Source organism: Humulus lupulus, chromosome 8 (genome assembly GCF_963169125.1).
Source record: "Humulus lupulus chromosome 8, drHumLupu1.1, whole genome shotgun sequence".
Lineage (NCBI taxonomy): Eukaryota > Viridiplantae > Streptophyta > Magnoliopsida > Rosales > Cannabaceae > Humulus > Humulus lupulus.
Window position 1 is genome coordinate 55,949,676 of NC_084800.1, and position 17,519 is coordinate 55,967,194.

Sequence of the window (17,519 nt, forward strand, 5' to 3'; positions counted from 1 at the left end):
ATATAATTAAAAAAACAAAATGTCGACTCTAGAAACCAAACGATCCCACTTTTATATTTTTCCTACACACACAAAATCAATTATTCATCCACAATTATAGAGCGGATGAATGAACCGTCCCCGTGTCAGTGGCCTGGTAACCTCTACAGTACAGCATGAGTCACCAACATGTGATATGATCAATATATCATTAAATTAGTATGAGACAACTAAGTAGATAAAAGTAAAAAAAAAAATGGAATTCCCAATCAATTACTAAAATTCCGCATGGAGATAAATATATATATATATATATATATTAAGTAAATTAATATTAGCTAATGATTTTAACATTTTTTTATAAAAAAAAAAAAAAAAGAAATAATGTGAGAGAAGAGTGGTAGAAACTTGGACAAGGAAAATAAGTACAAAGCAAACTCAAAAATAAACCACACATTATAACTCTATTCTAACTCAAGAATTGTTAAGAAATATCATTAATGTTGAATATTACAAAAAAAAAGAAAATGACCTATAATTATTAATGTAATTAAATATTAGATCTTATATATAAATTTAATAAATATTATAAAATATTAGTAGTTGATCCTAAAGTGTTATGGGACGTGGCGTTGGAGACCTTACTTAAGTATGCAATCCTCTTCTAACCCGTTACTACACTACATTACTTTCTCTAAAATAAGTCAAAGGTTGGCTACGTGGGACCCAAGGCCTCCATTTAGGTTTTACAAATGTCATCGTTACACAACACACTCAGAAAGAGCTGATGATTTATATCATTATATATTACTTTTTTTTTGGGGGTAATTTTAAAAACAAAAGTGCAATAAATATTGTTGAGCAAATAACAAGCCTCAATCTGAGTCTTCGCTTTCGTGTTTCCCTTTTTTTTTCTTTGGATTGTAGCAGAATTTTGGCTAGTGGGGGGGAAGCCAATGCTTATGCCATTGGAGGTGGTTTTGGATGGTTTTTGGTGGCTTTTCTCAATACCCAAATAGCAGGATTTTATCGCCATCCATGTCTTGGGCTGCCTCCGACGATATTTTCCTTTCCACTTCGCTCGCAAGCTATCTTGATAGTACGCTCTTTCTCTCTTTGTCTCTCAACCCATTTGTTTGTTCGTGTAATTGATCTGTGAGTTAGGTGAGATTGGTTTTAGACTACAAACAAGGCAAAAGGGTACTTTTCAAAACAGACACAAAAAAATGGTGTGTTTTAATTTATTTATTTTTTGGTACGATTGCTTTGGAATGGTTATTAAGATGTTAGATTTACAGGCTATCTCTTTCTAGCAGAAATTATAATGAATTAATTAAACCCTATAGCAGATAAGATGAAGTTATGCCACTTATTGGTTGATTACAAAAAAATTTATCTGGTGTTTCTGCACTGATTGAATGTCAAAATTCTAGTTTATTAGGTTGCCCAGAATTTTCAATTTTTTAATCCTTAAAAAGAGGAAATCCTTAAAAAGAGGAAATATTTGAATTTATAACATATATATGTATGTATGTATGTATGTATGTAATTGTATCATGATGAAGGGTAAAACACGTTGAAAGGGCAATATGTTTAGTGGCAGGACCTTTTTGGTGTTTGCACTCCTGGTTTTTAATGCCTCAGATACAACCTCCAAAACAATCAAATTGATAAAATTAGAAGTATCTGGTATCAGTAACTCCTCATGACTCCATTCCCAGATTGCTGCTTAGTTATGCCTAGAGTTGTATGTGAACAGTAAACTAATAGATCTTAGTCTTTTAGATTGCTTAACGACAAGATTTTAGAGTTATGACAGTATTGTTTTTCTTCTTGCAGAAAAGCTTCTTGTATTGTTGCGAGATGGGAGAAAGCTTTTGGGTTTACTGAGATCTTTTGATCAGTTTGGTAATGTATTCTTCCCACATAACATGCTTTCTTTCTTTGTTATTTATTTACTTATTGGCTGATTTGAGTGTTCTTCTCCATGGACAGCTAATGTTATTCTTGAAGGTGCCTGTGAACGAGCTATTGTTGGTGATCTTTACTGTGACATTCCACTAGGTCTATATGTAATTCGAGGCGAAAATGTGGTGTTGATTGGAGAGCTGGTATGGACATTTTATCCTACTTGCTTTTTTATCAGCTTTAGAAACTTTAAACTGTCAATAGCTAAGTTACTATCCTATTCACAGGACTTGGATAGGGAGGAGCTTCCCCCACATATGACTCGAGTCTCAGTAGAAGAGATAAAAAGGGTAAGACTCACTTCTCAGAGTTCATTTAAGTTTAAATGACAAAGGAGAGTTCGGTCCACCCTCCTTGGATGGATCTTGAGTTTGTCTTTGCCCATCCATATTCATAGAATGTGTTCTTTTAGGTTATGAAAAGGTTAACTAGTAGTTGAGCAGTCTTTCTTGCCTCTATAGTTATAATTTTAAGTGCAATATTTTGTTCCTCTTGGATCAGGCTCAGAAAGCAGAGAAGGATGCCAGTGATCTCAAGGGTACCATGAGAAAGAGAATGGAGTTTCTTGATTTTGATTAAACCTGTTATGGGCTCCTATTATATCTTTCATATATAAGTGAAATGATCAGTAAGAGTCTGGGACTAAGCAGATCAATTTCGTCTCAAGAAGAGGAATTTCAGAAGAAAGTTGCAGCAGCACTGAGGGCTCCATTTACAGATGTCAGGGAAAAATATGCAAATTGTGTACCTCTTGGAGGTCATTGTTTGTGGTATATTTTTCCTCTATTGCATGTTATTTTTTACTTGATACATGCCATTAATGTAATTGGGTCTAAATGCATTGTCCCCTCTTTTTTTTTTATAATTTGTTTTTCTTTATTTGAATTGTCCACCATAATGGTTGTGGGATGGTCGAACCTTCTGGCACCATACCCAGAATTGCTCTCGAAAGAAGATATTACTATTGTGTAGCCTGATTTTTTGAGGGCAGATTCAAGTAAACCTCACTTGTGTCTTGTGATCTGGGTTATATTTCTATGGAGATGACAAGATGCTAAATGGATAGATCCCTTTCTGGTCTCAAGAATTAAGCTCTAGCTGAATTGTTTTCATTTGCACTTTATGAACTGGTCTCCCTTAATTTCATTAGACCGGTAATCAAATCCACCTAATTAATGTGTACTAAATCAAAATATCAACTTCAAGTACTCTACTCGGGAAATGGTGTTTTTCTTGAGCCTTTTTCCTCGAGAAAGATAAACGTTATGGTCTAATTTCATAAGCAAACAAAAGAGATGATGTATCATCCGATTAAACTCGCAGTATGTTATTATTTCAGTACAGAAGTTTAAAAGTACAAGATGAGATGAAACTGATAAAAGTACAACAACTCACTTGCCACAACAATTGATTAATATATATATATATATATATTCATATGTTTATATTATTATATTGGTAGGATAGTTCAGATGGGTATTACTCCTTAAGATATACCACTAAGGCAGCATACCATCACCCAAATTACAACCCAACATATCAGGCGTTGGTGGATTCCTAGATAAAGAAAAGCATCAGTTCATTCAGGAAAGGTAAGCAAAGAAATGAGAGGCTCGCTATTGGGAAAGCGTGCCACAAGCTCGGAACGTTTGGCCAGCTCGAAATCCTGAAACTGGAAGGCAGGTGCGCAGGTGCAGCCCACAAGAGAGTAGTGGCTCTCGCCATCCCTTGCAGCAGCTTTGAGCAGCAATCCATCGGTACCAATGCTTATGTCTTTAGTTGGAAATGCACCAAACCACACATTAGGAGGCACTGTATACTGAGGTTGCTGATTATCTCCTATCAAATCTGGTCCAAGACAGGTTAATTTGAACTCTCCATTTTCCTCATTCAACTCCACTATCTGAAACCAAATCATCATGGGTGTCAAAGAAGTTCAGATTTTTCAAATGGGCATCAAGTAAAAAAATTACATAATAAGGTGATGAATTCTCTTTCGAATGCTTAGCTGTAAATCATGGATAAGCAAGTATGTCATTTTACCGTAAGAGGCTCTCCCAAGTAGAAATGCCAGGTTTCTGCACATGGGATTCGATGAAGGTTTGACACATTCCCAGATGGCAATAAGAAGTAAATGCATGTATTCACAGCACGCTCTACCTTGTCTATAGATTATTAAGATAGTAGCAAGTTAGCAAGTTAACAAGTTTATGGTACTAAGAAAAGAAAAGATTAACAAACAAGATATCAGTTTAATTAATTAGGAACCAGTGCCTTCGTTCCGGGCTTGAAAAACAAAAGACTAAACTTAATAAGATTGCGGCAAAAGGATTATATGATTCTCCAACGTAAGTCTACAGCATTTAGCATCATAATAGAAAACGATACATAACAAAAGCCCAATTCAAAAGCAGATCAAATGAATAACTTAAGAAAAAAGCCAAAACCATGAACACCCACATAAGAAGTCGTCGGAATGAAATCAAAACGATTTAGTTAGATGGTAAAGATGAATATAAGAAAGAGAGACTAACATTGGGGTGGAAGTTGAGACTTGGAGAGCATGACAGAAGTGTCTCTGAAAGTTTCGAAGTAGAATCCACCTTCTGGGTGTGGATTCAGATTCAATTTCGCCACAATCTCTGAAGCAGTAGCCATGGATATTCTCTCTATCACTCGCTCAAATCTTCGCCCTCGTCTCGTTTAACCTAACACACTCTGCCTTCTCTTTTTCGTTTTCAATGCTTTGATGTCTTCCTGTACTATAACTGCGACTAAAGTTATATAAATTTTAAATAAATAATATTATATAAAAGGATATAAATATATTTAAAAAAAATTAACTAAAACATTTTTTATAATAATAATAATATTTTAGATCACAAATTAGTTATAAAATATTTGTGATATTATTAAAATCATACATTAATAAATAATCAGTTTATTCTTGATTAAAGAGAAATATTATTCTAATTTTTTATATAGTTAAACAATTATATTGTTTGTATACACACGACACTTACATATAATATATTTATAATATTTATTATTATTTAATATGAACATATTTATATAAGTTAGATTAAGTGTTAAAAAAATATCATGCTTTCTTTTTAAATAAAAATAAAAACTATATATTATATTATTATAATATATTTTATAAGATTTGAATTTATATTAATATAATTAATAAATATATAGTCTTGTATTATATATTATTATAATAATGATATTTTGTCAAATTTGAATTTATATTAATATAATTAATAAATATCTAGTTTTATATTAAATATTTAATATAATAATGATATTTTATAATATTATAATTTATATTAATATAATCAATAAGTATTTATTTTTAATTAATTTTAAAAATATATTTGGTTAAATATTTGAAATACTATGTAAGATTAACTAATTAAATTGTTAAAACCAAGAAAAACTCTTAAATACACATTTTGTTTATATAGAAGAGATCTTAAGAAGATAATAAATGTCAAGCCATGAATGGAGTAAAATAAAACTTCACTCGTCGTAATAGGGTTGAGCATCGGTCGGTTTGTATGGTTTTTTCATATTATTAAATTCATAATTCGGTTTTCGGTCCGGATTGGTGTGATCCAAAAACTAACCGACCAATCCAATTAAAGAAAAAAATTGACCATTTTGGACCGCGGTTTGGTTGGTTTCATTTTTTAAAAACAAAAAAAAATCCATAATTTTTTAGAAAGTTTTAGTTAAAAAAAACTAAAAAATTTGGATTGTTGGAATCCATTTTTGTACTTTTTTTAAACATAAATACATAGAACATAGTTAAATTCACAAATTTGAAAGTTTGAAAACATAATTAAAAATCCATAAGCATAACATAACCTATATATATTTATAATTTCGGTCGGTTTCGGTTCAAATCAGTCAGTCCACACGAATTTTTCAAATCGGCCGAACAGTGGCGGTTTACGCCGTTAACGATTTTTTCGATGTTCGGTTTAATTGGTTTTGGTTTTTTCAGCGTTCAGAAGGTCGGTGTACTCGGTTTTTCAGATTTTATGCTCAGCCCTACGTCGTAGGCTTTTCTTTTCTAGTCGGCATATGCTATTATATTTTCAAATCCCTTCCCAAAGTCAAAAAAATTAATAAATAAATAGATAAATAAAACCTACATATATTGAATAGATCTCTAGCCCACTTTTTGTTACATTTTCTATTTAATTTGATGACACGTGTCATCTTTTAAACAAGGCACATCTTAACAAAATAATAAGTCATAAAGTTTTAAATTTATTACAACTATACCACTATCAAAGACTTTTTTTATATATTTTTTGATCATGTGTTTTGTCCAATTACCTGTTTGGACATTGTATTTTGATAAATGACTTTTTGGATCATCTATTTTGTAAAATGATTCAAATAGAACCATAAACTTGATTTTGGTCAAAAAAAATTTAACTAAAATTATAAATAATTCATCAAACTAACAATTCAAAACAAAAAAAAAATTATTTTGCCTAACAACTGTGTTATTATATTTGTTATCCCCATTTCCTGCCTTGGGCCCGGGACGGTGGTCCAGGCTCACTAACTGGGCAATTGAGGTTGGGCCCAGTCCAGGCCCGTTTGGCAGGGAATGACCGACATCGACGACCCAAGTGTGGGTTCAAACCCGGACGGTGTCCAGGAAGGATGATCCGGGACGATCATCCCGGAGACGTACAGTTGTTTGGGGTTACGGTCGAAATGTATGCAAACGGTATCGGAGCCTTGTAAACGACCCGGGCCCTATGTAGATGATCTGGGCCCTATGTGAAAAATCCGGGCCTACGGTAAACGAAGAGGGACAGAGGTAAAAGAACCCGGGTCAAGTCCTCAGGGTTGGCAGGATAAAGCATCCGTGACCCTAACTCCGCCCCATGACGCGTGGGAGTTGTCCCCACTTTTCACCTGCGAAAAAGGCCACCTCGGGATTGCACGCCACTGGTTGAGACCTGTGCCGCCACTACACTGACTGATCTTGTCCCCTGAATTTGCCTCGTAACTCGAAATGCCCAGACCAAAAGCCCCATTTTGTCGGGTGATAGATAAGCCTTGGGCTGCCCTAGTGGGCTCTAATCATTCTTTGTCTTTTATATTTTTATCCTTTGTATTGGGCTTCTGATAGAGAAGTCAGTGGTATTTATATCCTTGTTGGACTCGGGTCAGCCCGGCCCAAGCCCAGTGCTCCTGTGAGCCTATAAATACAGGTGACAGAGCACTGGAGAAGGGACCTCGATTTGGCTGATATACAGTTACTCTGCCAAAACATAGAGAGAAACTCCATTGTTATAGACTTTCCAAGCTCTAATACAACTGTCTAGTGGACTAAGGCTCATTAACGCCCCAACCACGTAAAAATCTTGTTTATATCTTCTAAATCCCATATCATTAATCTTGCTTAATTTTTATTTATATAGTTTCCGAAAATCTCGGTAAACATTTTGGTGCTTTCATTGAGAGCCTGAGAAAGCTAGTGCTAACGTCAAACCTCTACAACAATGGTGAATACAAGACACACCACTTTCGACCCTACTAACCCAAAGCAAGGCAATGGAGAGCCACTGCCCTCCCAGCCTCTTCCTCAAAGTCCACATGAGAACGCTCCTCATCAGACGTCCCACCCTGACGAGTCACAAGACTACGAAGGTGGAACAGAGTACGAGGAGGACTATTACAAAGAAAATGAGGGGAATGAGGGGGAGTACCACGACGAAGCTGTGGATCCCGAAATCCCATGAGTCTAGCTTGACTTCAGTGATGTGTGTACATACCCAACCAATCTACAGGAACCCTAACCTTGGCATTGCTCTGATACCAAGTTGTAACACCTTGGTTACCCCAGAACAGTTACGGTGAACCGGAAATTGACCCGCTACCCGAGTCCTTTGGTTAAAAACGTGCTCTAAGTATGATTAACAGGTTAAGGTGGAAAACTAATAAAAAGGAATGGATATCTTCATTACAAACTGCTCTGCAAAGCTAGTCAAAACATTTACAAGTTGTTCTCAGTACAGAATGGTCATTACTATTTCAAATTTACAACCCCGCCGACCTAAGCGGCAAAAATAGGGTAAACCCCTTAGTTCCTCTGAGAACGCCTTGGCCATGGTGGTCAAGCGACCGCATATGTACACATCACCACCTAAGCTCTCCACTCAAGGCTGGGTGAGCTTTTCTTTCCCTTTACCTGCACCACATAGCACCCATGAGCCAAGGCCCAGCAAGAAAAGCATAATAAAACATGATATAATATCAACATCGATCATAATAACCATTCAGGACCAACAGTCCAACTAAATAGGTGACAGTCGCAAAAGTCACAAATGTGGGTACAGTCCCCTCTAGCCATGTGACGTTAGGGTCACTCGGGCTTAACTAATAAGTGAACCTTTCATAAGTTTAACCAGGAAAGGTGTATGGTGAATAGTCACCAACATAACCCTCCTCATGACCATAGAGTCATAACCCTGGAACAGCGTTCCCTAGCCATGTGACAAACAGTCACCGGGCCACACGCCCTGGCTCTGAATAACTAGTCTCAGACTAGCCAAGTGCTTATAAATTCATCGACCTTAGAGTCGGTCCAGTGTTAATGCCTTAGAGCCATTCAACACTGATATCGATTAGATATAATCTTCATTTGGCTCGACGTTCATGACGCTATGCCATTTCTGACTCTTAGGTCAGTGTCCCATACCTAAGAGGATATTGCTAGCAAATTAGGATATTCTATGCCTTTCGGGTTTCTATATAAGCCACATGGGAAGCATCTTAATGCTGGGAAGATGGTTGTTAGGCCTAAGGAAGCTTCAGAAATACTTAATGAACTGGATGTCAAGAGAATATCAGAGGTTGAATTGTATTTGGTCCTACCTGAGGCTACATTTGGTTTGGAATGGAAGGAAGACCCCACTGCAGTACCCCATATACCTGACCCTCCCCCTAAAATATTAAGGAGATGTGTGATTGACGATATGTATGTATGTAATTGTATTGATGAAGGGTAAAACACGTTGAAAGGGCAATATGTTTAGTGGCAGGACCTTTTTGGTGTTCGCACTCCTGGTTTTTAATGCCTCATATACAACCTCCAAAACAATCAAATTGATAAAATTAGAAGTATCTGGTATCAGTAACTCCTCATGACTCCATTCCCAGATTGCTGCTTAGTTATGCCTAGAGTTGTGTGTGAACAGTGAACTAATAGATCTTAGTCTTTTAGATTGCTTAACGACAAGATTTTAGAGTTATGACAGTATTGTTTTTCTTCTTGCAGAAAAGCTTCTTGTATTGTTGCGAGATGGGAGAAAGCTTTTGGGTTTACTGAGATCTTTTGATCAATTTGGTAATGTATTCTTCCCACATAACATGCTTTCTTTCTTTGTTATTTATTTACTTATTGGCTGATTTGAGTGTTCTTCTCCATGGACAGCTAATGTTATTCTTGAAGGTGCCTGTGAACGAGCTATTGTTGGTGATCTTTACTGTGACATTCCACTAGGTCTATATGTAATTCGAGGCGAAAATGTGGTGTTGATTGGAGAGCTGGTATGGACATTTTATCCTACTTGCTTTTTTATCAGCTTTAGAAACTTTAAACTGTCAATAGCTAAGTTACTATCCTATTCACAGGACTTGGATAGGGAGGAGCTTCCCCCACATATGACTCGAGTCTCAGTAGAAGAGATAAAAAGGGTAAGACTCACTTCTCAGAGTTCATTTAAGTTTAAATGACAAAGGAGAGTTCGGTCCACCCTTCTTGGATGGATCTTGAGTTTGTCTTTGCCCATCCATATTCATAGAATGTGTTCTTTTAGGTTATGAAAAGGTTAACTAGTAGTTGAGCAGTCTTTCTTGCCTCTATAGTTATAATTTTAAGTGCAATATTTTGTTCCTCTTGGATCAGGCTCAGAAAGCAGAGAAGGATGCCAGTGATCTCAAGGGTACCATGAGAAAGAGAATGGAGTTTCTTGATTTTGATTAAACCTGTTATGGGCTCCTATTATATCTTTCATATATGAGTGAAATGATCAGTAAGAGTCTGGGACTAAGCAGATCAATTTCGTCTCAAGAAGAGGAATTTCAGAAGAAAGTTGCAGCAGCACTGAGGGCTCCGTTTACAGATGTCAGGGAAAAATATGCAAATTGTGTACCTCTTGGAGGTCATTGTTTGTGGTATCTTTTTCCTCCATTGCATGTTATTTTTTACTTGATACATGCCATTAATGTAATTGGGTCTAAATGCGTTGTCCCCTCTTTTTTTTTTTTATAATTTGTTTTTCTTTATTTGAATTGTCCACCATAATGGTTGTGGGATGGTCGAACCTTCGGGCACTGTTGAGAAATAAGAAATTCAGGAATTGGGTATTAGTGAACTACTGGTGCTGAGGTGTCTCTGCATCCCCACAATTCTGTTATTTGTATTTCTGTGCCAATGATTTGGTGGTCCCAGGTTGTTATAATGTAATGAGTGGGAATATATTTCTGTTAGAATATTCCCTCACCTTTTTGTTATTGTGTAATCACTGAGGCCTAATGGCTCTTTTATGTATTGGCCGTGTGCCTTGGCTATATGTATATAAATACATTTCTTCCAGCTCTGTTTTCATTGAGCTGAGATTTCATTCAATACTGTCTACATTTTATCTTTTCATTCAATATATTATATATTTTATCTTGGTATCAGAAGCCATCAAAGGCCAACGCCAATGACATCACCTCAGGATCCCAATGAAGGAGGAGGAGTCACTGCTCAAGAAGCTAGCTCAGCCACCATCACTCCTGCTGCATCAGTACCAACAGTCACCAGAAATGCAGCCTCTGCCTCTCAGCTCCCAAACTCCTTTCCTCAACATTTTGCCACCCTCAACCAGCCATTTTCTCTCAAACTGGATAGAAACAACTACACGCTATGGAAAACTATGGTTTCCACTATTGTAAGGGGTCATAGACTCGATGGTTATCTCACTGGAACTAAACCTTGTCCTCCTGAATTTTTGCCTATAGGTACCGAGGATAGCACTGGAGCAATCCAGGTGAACCCGGAGTTTGAGCATTGGATCATTAATGATCAGCTTCTCATGGGGTGGTTATACAGCTCCATGACCGAAAGTATAGCCACAGAAGTCATGGGTTCAGCAACAGCAGCAGGTTTATGGCAAGCTCTGGAGAATCTTTATGGAGCCTATTCTCGAGCTAGAATGGATGACCTTCGTACGTACATTCAGACCACCAGAAAGGGGAACTTATCTATGGCTGAATATTTGAGGCAGAAAAAGAACTGGGCTGACATATTAGCTCTGGCAGGAGATCCATATCCAGAAGCCCATCTTGTAGCTAATGTCTTGTCAGGTCTGGATGCAGAATACATCTCAATCGTGGTTCAAATAGAGGCTGGAACCAAAACCACCTGGCAGGAGCTGCAGGACATCTTGCTAAGCTTTGACAACAAAATAGAAAGGTTGCAAACCTTGACCAATACCTCTAAACTGCTTCCCACTCCTCCTACATCAGCTCCCCAAGCCAACATGGCTACCAGATCCAACAACTCAGGACGTGGCAGAGGGTCTTACTCTCATACTAGCTCTGGAGGAGGACATCGCTTTACTGGAAGAGGTGGCCACAATGGAGGTCGGTCTCGAGGCAGAGGGCGAACCAGTGGTGGATCTAGACCTACTTGCCAAGTGTGTGGCAAGTATGGTCACTCAGCTGCCGTGTGTTACAATAGGTACGATGAGACCTATATGGGAGCAGATTCAAGTGGCAATCAACAACAGCTGAAGTCAAATCCAAATGCCTTCATTGCTGGTCCTGAGGTGGTTGACAGTGACATGTGGTATGCCGATAGTGGGGCAAGTAACCACATTACTGCTGATGCATCTGTCATGAATCCAAAGAAAGCTTATGGGGGTAAGGAGTCAGTCACGGTTGGAAATGGTAATAAACTTTCTATCTCTCATATTGGCACTGGTTATTTAAAAACAAACTGTGGTAGGCTGCTTTACTTAAATGAAATGTTGTATGTGCCTAAGATAGCTAAGAATCTCATTAGTGTCTCAAAACTTGTTGCTGATAACAACTTACTCATTGAATTCTCTCCTGATGTTTGTGTGATTAAGGACAAGGTAACCAGGAGAACTCTGCTTCACGGGGTGCTTAAGGAAGGACTATATCTGCTCTCACCACCACAAGGCTCAACTACCTCCCATCCAAGTCACTCTATCCAAAATAAATCATCTCCTTTCTCTAGTATAATGTCTGTCAATGTAACTCAGCCTAGTGCTGAACCTGTTTTAAATTCTAAACTAGATGTGTGGCATAGGAGGCTAGGTCATCCCTCATCTAAAGTTTTAAATCGAGTCTTAGAGTCTAGTCATGTAAAAGTTTCTCCAAATGAAATGAAATCATTTTGTGATGCTTGCCAATATGGAAAATCTCATGCACTTCCCTTTAAAAACTCTCACAGTCGTGCCAAAAATATTATGGATTTAATTCATACAGATTTATGGGGACCTGCACCAATTGCTTCAAATACAAACTATAGATACTATATTCATTTTGTTGATGACTACAGTAGGTTCACATGGCTCTATCCATTAAAGTTTAAATCTGAAGCACTTGATGCCTTCTTGCAATTTAAAGTTATGGCTGAAACCAAGTTTGAAAGGAAAATAAAATGCTTAAGGACTGATTGGGGTGGAGAATTCAGGTCCTTCACAGATCTGGTCATTGCAAATGGAATTGAATTTCACCATCCTTGTCCACACACATCTGCCCAAAATGGCAGAGCTGAACGCAAGCATCGCCATATAGTCGAAATGGGCCTCACCTTGCTTGCACAAGGTCATATGCCTCTCAAATATTGGTGTGATGCTTTTCACACTGCTGTTTTTCTAATAAACAGACTTCCTACACCAGTCCTCTCATACAAATCACCTTATGAGATACTTCACTCTTCCAAACCTGATTACCATTTTTTAAAAACATTTGGTTCAGCTTGTTTTCCCTGCCTAAGACCCTATCACACTCACAAATTCCAGTTTCACTCTATAAAATGTGTTAATCTTGGTTTTAGTGAGTCATACAAGGGCTATAAGTGTCTCAGTCCAACTGGCCGTATTTACATCTCGAGAAATGTAGTCTTTAACGAACTTGAATTCCCCTTTCAACAAGGTTTCCTCAACAATTATCAGTCACCTCCACCAGTTATTGTCCATAGCTCTTCTTGGTCTACTCTACCGGTACCATCTTTCACTCCTTCTGCAAGGTCCTCTCCTTCTCCTCACACCCCGGACGCAGCAGGTATCTCTCCTGGTTCACCTCAGGTATCGCCTTCTACACCTCTTTCTCTTCGTTTAGCTTCAAGTTCCGAGGGGAGACATCATCATATGGCTTCTTCCCCTGTATTTTTTGATGACTCTGTTGAACATGAGCAGACTACAGCCTCTGCAGATACACCTCCTACTGTACCTGAACCTGAAAGTCACCAACTGTCTCAAGTGATCCCTGCTGCTCCTCTTCGACCTACTCACCCCATGGTAACTCGTGCCAAGGCTGGCATCTTTAAGCCACGCACTTTTGTAAGTCACAAGTCCAAACTCATCACCCGAGAACCCACCAGTGTTCATGAGGCGCTGCAACATCCTGGGTGGAACTCTGCCATGAATTCAGAAATTGTTGCTCTCAAAAACAACAAAACTTGGGTGCTTGTACCACCATCCAGTGAGTACAATCTTGTGGGAAATAAGTGGATATTCAGAGAAAAACTAAATGCTGATGGCTCTTTCCAAAGATACAAAGTCAGACTTGTGGCCAAGGGATTTCACCAAAGACCAGGAGTTGACTATGGTGAGACTTTCAGTCCTGTAATCAAGCCATCCACAGTTCGAATAGTTCTCACTTTGGCTGCCTCAAAAGATTGGGATATACGGCAACTTGATATAAATAACGCATTTCTAAATGGGGTGCTAGAAGAAGAAGTGTACATGGTACAACCAGAAGGTATTGAGGAGAAAGACAAAGAAAATTTTGTGTGCAAACTCAACAAATCACTGTATGGTTTGAAGCAGGCGCCCAGGGCATGGTTTGATCAACTTAAAACCACTTTATTGACTTGGAAATTCAAAAACTCCAAAGCTGATACTTCTCTATTCTACCTACAAACATGCACCACAATCATTCTTGTCTTAATCTATGTCGATGACATTATTATCACAGGAAACAATGCCAAAGAAGTTAACAAATTCATTGCTGAATTGCACAGGAAGTTTGCTCTGAAGGATCTCGGGTCACTACATTTTTTTCTTGGGATAGAGGTGTACAGAGACAATACTGGTTTATATTTGACACAAACCAGGTACATTGAAGACTTATTAAGGAAAGCCAACATGAGTAATGTCAAGCCTTGCCCAACTCCAATAACAGCAGGCAAACCACTTTCACAAGATGAGGGAGTCCCAATGCACAATCCAACGGTCTACCGCAGCATCATTGGAGCATTACAATACTTATGTCACACAAGACCCGATATAGCATATGCAGTCAACAAATTAAGTCAGTTTCTTCAAGCTCCAACTTCTGTGCATTGGAGTGGAGCTAAACATGTACTGAGGTACCTCAAGGGAACAACACACATGGGACTACATATTAGCAGCAGTAACAGACTTCATATTACTGGGTATTCAGATGCGGATTGGGCGACGTGTCCGGATGACAGAAGGTCAGTGGCTGGATATTGTGTCTACCTGGGAGAAACACTGGTTTCCTGGTCCTCCAAGAAACAACCAGTGGTGTCTCGATCAAGCACAGAGTCAGAATACCGTGCTCTTGCTCATGTGGCAGCCGAAATCACCTGGATTGAATCATTGCTAAAAGAAATTAACTTTCCACTTCCACAGCGCGCTGTAACTTGGTGTGACAATCTCAGTGCCAGTGCTCTTTCCTCGAACCCGGTCTTTCATGCCAGAACAAAACACATAGAAATCGATATTCACTATGTGAGAGACAAAGTGTTACAAAAACAACTTGAAGTCAAATATATACCCTCATCAGATCAAATTGTTGATTGCCTTACTAAGGGACTAGCTCGTTCTCGATTCCAATTCCGCGTGGACAAACTTGGTGTGAAGACATCACCCGTCAGTTTGAGAGGGGCTGTTGAGAAATAAGAAATTCAGGAATTGGGTATTAGTGAACTACTGGTGCTGAGGTGTCTCTGCATCCCCACAATTCTGTTATTTGTATTTCTGTGCCAATGATTTGGTGGTCCCAGGTTGTTATAATGTAATGAGTGGGAATATATTTCTGTTAGAATATTCCCTCACCTTTTTGTTATTGTGTAATCACTGAGGCCTAACGGCTCTTTTATGTATTGGTCGTGTGCCTTGGCTATATGTATATAAATACATTTCTTCCAGCTCTGTTTTCATTGAGCTGAGATTTCATTCAATACTGCCTACATTTTATCTTTTCATTCAATATATTATATATTTTATCTGGCACCATACCCAGAATTGCTCTCGAAAGAAGATATTACTATTGTGTAGCCTGATTTTTTGAGGGCAGATTCAAGTAAACCTCATTTATGTCTTGTGATCTGGGTTATATTTCTATGGAGATGACAAGATGCTAAATGGATAGATCCCTTTCTGGTCTCAAGAATTAAGCTCTAGCTGAATTGTTTTCATTTGCACTTTATGAACTGGTCTCCCTTAATTTCATTAGACCGGTAATCAAAACCACCAAATTAATGTGCACTAAATCAAAATATCAACTTCAAGTGCTCTACTCGGGAAATGGTTTTTTCCTTGAGCCTTTTTCCTCGAGAAAGATAAACGTTATGGTCTAATTTCATAAGCAAACAAAAGAGATGATGTATCATCCGATTAAACTCGCAGTATGTTATTATTTCAGTACAGAAGTTTAAAAGTACAAGATGAGATGAAACTGATAAAAGTACAACAACTCACTTGCCACAACAATTGATTAATATATATATATATATTCATATGTTTATATTATTATATTGGTAGGATAGTTCAGATGGGTATTACTCCTTAAGATATACCACTAAGGCAGCATACCATCACCCAAATTACAACCCAACATATCAGGCGTTGGTGGATTCCTAGATAAAGAAAAGCATCAGCTCATTCAGGAAAGGTAAGCAAAGAAATGAGAGGCTCGCTATTGGGAAAGCGTGCCACAAGCTCGGAATGTTTGGCCAGCTCGAAATCCTGAAACTGGAAGGCAGGTGCGCAGGTGCAGCCCACAAGAGAGTAGTGGCTCTCGCCATCCCTTGCAGCAGCTTTGAGCAGCAATCCATCGGTACCAATGCTTATGTCTTTAGTTGGAAATGCACCAAACCACACATTAGGAGGCACTGTATACTGAGGTTGCTGATTATCTCCTATCAAATCTGGTCCAAGACAGGTTAATTTGAACTCTCCATTTTCCTCATTCAACTCCACTATCTGAAACCAAATCACCATGGGTGTCGAAGAAGTTCAGATTTTTCAAATGGGCATCAAGTAAAAATTACATAATCAGGTGATGAATTCTCTTTCGAATGCTTAGCTGTAAATCATGGATAAGCAAGTGTGTCATTTTACCGTAAGAGGCTCTCCCAAGTAGAAATGCCAGGTTTCTGCACATGGGATTCGATGAAGGTTTGACACATTCCCAGATGGCAATAAGAAGTAAATGCATGTATTCACAGCACGCTCTACCTTGTCTATAGATTATTAAGATAGTAGCAAGTTAACAAGTTTATGGTACTAAGAAAAGAAAAGATTAGCAAACAATATATCAGTTTAATTAATTAGGAACCAGTGCCTTCGTTCCGGGCTTGAAAAACAAAAGATTAAACTTAATAAGATTGCGGCAAAAGAATTATATGATTCTCCAACGTAAGTCTACAGCATTTAGCATCATAATAGAAAACGATACATAACAAAAGCCCAATTCAAAAGCAGACCAAATGAATAACTTCAGAAAAAAGCCAAAACCATGAACACCCACATAAGAAGTCGTCGAAATGAAATCAAAACGATTTAGTTAGATGGTAAAGATGAATATAAGAAAGAGAGACTAACATTGGGGTGGAAGTTGAGACTTGGAGAGCATAACAGAAGTGTCTCTGAAAGTTTCGAAGTAGAATCCACCTTCTGGGTTTGGATTCAGATTCAATTTCGCCACAATCTCTGAAGCAGTAGCCATGGATATTCTCTCTATCACTCGCTCAAATCTTCGCCCTCGTCTCGTCTAACCTAACACACTCTGTCTTCTCTTTTTCGTTTTCAATGCTTTGATGTCTACCTATACTAACTGCGACTAAAGTCATCAGGATTGATATATAAATTTTAAATAAATAATATTATATAAAAGGATATAAATATATTTTAAAAAAATTAACTAAAACATTTTTTATAATAATAATAATAATATTTTAGATCACAACCTACTTATAAAATATTTATGATATTTGTACGCCCTGGTTTTCCCACGGGCTTATTAGCAGGTCGAGCCTCGGACTAATC

At 37.8% G+C, this 17,519-nt stretch overlaps 4 protein-coding genes across 4 annotated transcripts; 2 read left to right on the forward strand and 2 right to left on the reverse strand.

The window, feature by feature from the left end:
• The first annotated feature begins 769 nt into the window (after positions 1–769).
• On the forward strand, positions 770–3,034 carry LOC133797323 (sm-like protein LSM1B). Its single transcript, XM_062235195.1, has 5 exons — positions 770–1,078; positions 1,819–1,887; positions 1,975–2,090; positions 2,175–2,237; positions 2,449–3,034. The coding sequence occupies exons 1-5, from the start codon at positions 964–966 to the stop codon at positions 2,524–2,526; spliced, it is 441 nt and encodes a 146-aa protein (XP_062091179.1). The 5' UTR covers positions 770–963; the 3' UTR covers positions 2,527–3,034.
• Positions 3,035–3,248: 214 nt separating this feature from the next.
• Positions 3,249–4,710, reverse strand: LOC133797324 (uncharacterized). Its single transcript, XM_062235196.1, has 3 exons — positions 4,482–4,710; positions 3,991–4,112; positions 3,249–3,850 (listed from the first exon to the last, which is right to left on the reverse strand). Exons 1-3 carry the CDS (start codon positions 4,603–4,605, stop codon positions 3,527–3,529), a joined length of 570 nt encoding a protein of 189 aa, XP_062091180.1. The 5' UTR covers positions 4,606–4,710; the 3' UTR covers positions 3,249–3,526.
• Positions 4,711–8,714: 4,004 nt separating this feature from the next.
• Positions 8,715–10,230, forward strand: LOC133795428 (sm-like protein LSM1B). Its single transcript, XM_062232880.1, has 5 exons — positions 8,715–8,963; positions 9,229–9,328; positions 9,416–9,531; positions 9,616–9,678; positions 9,890–10,230. Exons 1-5 carry the CDS (start codon positions 8,715–8,717, stop codon positions 9,965–9,967), a joined length of 606 nt encoding a protein of 201 aa, XP_062088864.1. The 3' UTR covers positions 9,968–10,230.
• A 5,626-nt stretch (positions 10,231–15,856) lies between these two features.
• On the reverse strand, positions 15,857–17,307 carry LOC133797325 (uncharacterized). Its single transcript, XM_062235198.1, has 3 exons — positions 17,076–17,307; positions 16,593–16,714; positions 15,857–16,454 (listed from the first exon to the last, which is right to left on the reverse strand). Exons 1-3 carry the CDS (start codon positions 17,197–17,199, stop codon positions 16,131–16,133), a joined length of 570 nt encoding a protein of 189 aa, XP_062091182.1. The 5' UTR covers positions 17,200–17,307; the 3' UTR covers positions 15,857–16,130.
• Between the last annotated feature and the right edge of the window lie 212 nt (positions 17,308–17,519).

Excerpts from the sequence above, each read along its gene's own strand:
- LOC133797323 (XM_062235195.1), top strand. The coding sequence starts at position 964 with ATGGTTTTTGGTGGCTTTTCTCAATACCCAAATAGCAGGATTTTATCG. Across the intron at positions 1,079-1,818 it reads GCTCGCAAGCTATCTTGATA|AAAAGCTTCTTGTATTGTTG; the intron begins GTACGCTCTTTC and ends TTCTTCTTGCAG. Across the intron at positions 2,238-2,448 it reads CAGTAGAAGAGATAAAAAGG|GCTCAGAAAGCAGAGAAGGA; the intron begins GTAAGACTCACT and ends CTCTTGGATCAG.
- LOC133797324 (XM_062235196.1), bottom strand. The coding sequence starts at position 4,605 with ATGGCTACTGCTTCAGAGATTGTGGCGAAATTGAATCTGAATCCACAC. Across the intron at positions 4,113-4,481 it reads GTCTCAACTTCCACCCCAAT|ACAAGGTAGAGCGTGCTGTG; the intron begins GTTAGTCTCTCT and ends AATAATCTATAG. Across the intron at positions 3,851-3,990 it reads ACTTGGGAGAGCCTCTTACG|ATAGTGGAGTTGAATGAGGA; the intron begins GTAAAATGACAT and ends ATTTGGTTTCAG.
- LOC133795428 (XM_062232880.1), top strand. The coding sequence starts at position 8,715 with ATGCCTTTCGGGTTTCTATATAAGCCACATGGGAAGCATCTTAATGCT. Across the intron at positions 8,964-9,228 it reads GTGTGATTGACGATATGTAT|AGTTATGACAGTATTGTTTT; the intron begins GTATGTAATTGT and ends ACAAGATTTTAG. Across the intron at positions 9,532-9,615 it reads TGGTGTTGATTGGAGAGCTG|GACTTGGATAGGGAGGAGCT; the intron begins GTATGGACATTT and ends TCCTATTCACAG.
- LOC133797325 (XM_062235198.1), bottom strand. The coding sequence starts at position 17,199 with ATGGCTACTGCTTCAGAGATTGTGGCGAAATTGAATCTGAATCCAAAC. Across the intron at positions 16,715-17,075 it reads GTCTCAACTTCCACCCCAAT|ACAAGGTAGAGCGTGCTGTG; the intron begins GTTAGTCTCTCT and ends AATAATCTATAG. Across the intron at positions 16,455-16,592 it reads ACTTGGGAGAGCCTCTTACG|ATAGTGGAGTTGAATGAGGA; the intron begins GTAAAATGACAC and ends ATTTGGTTTCAG.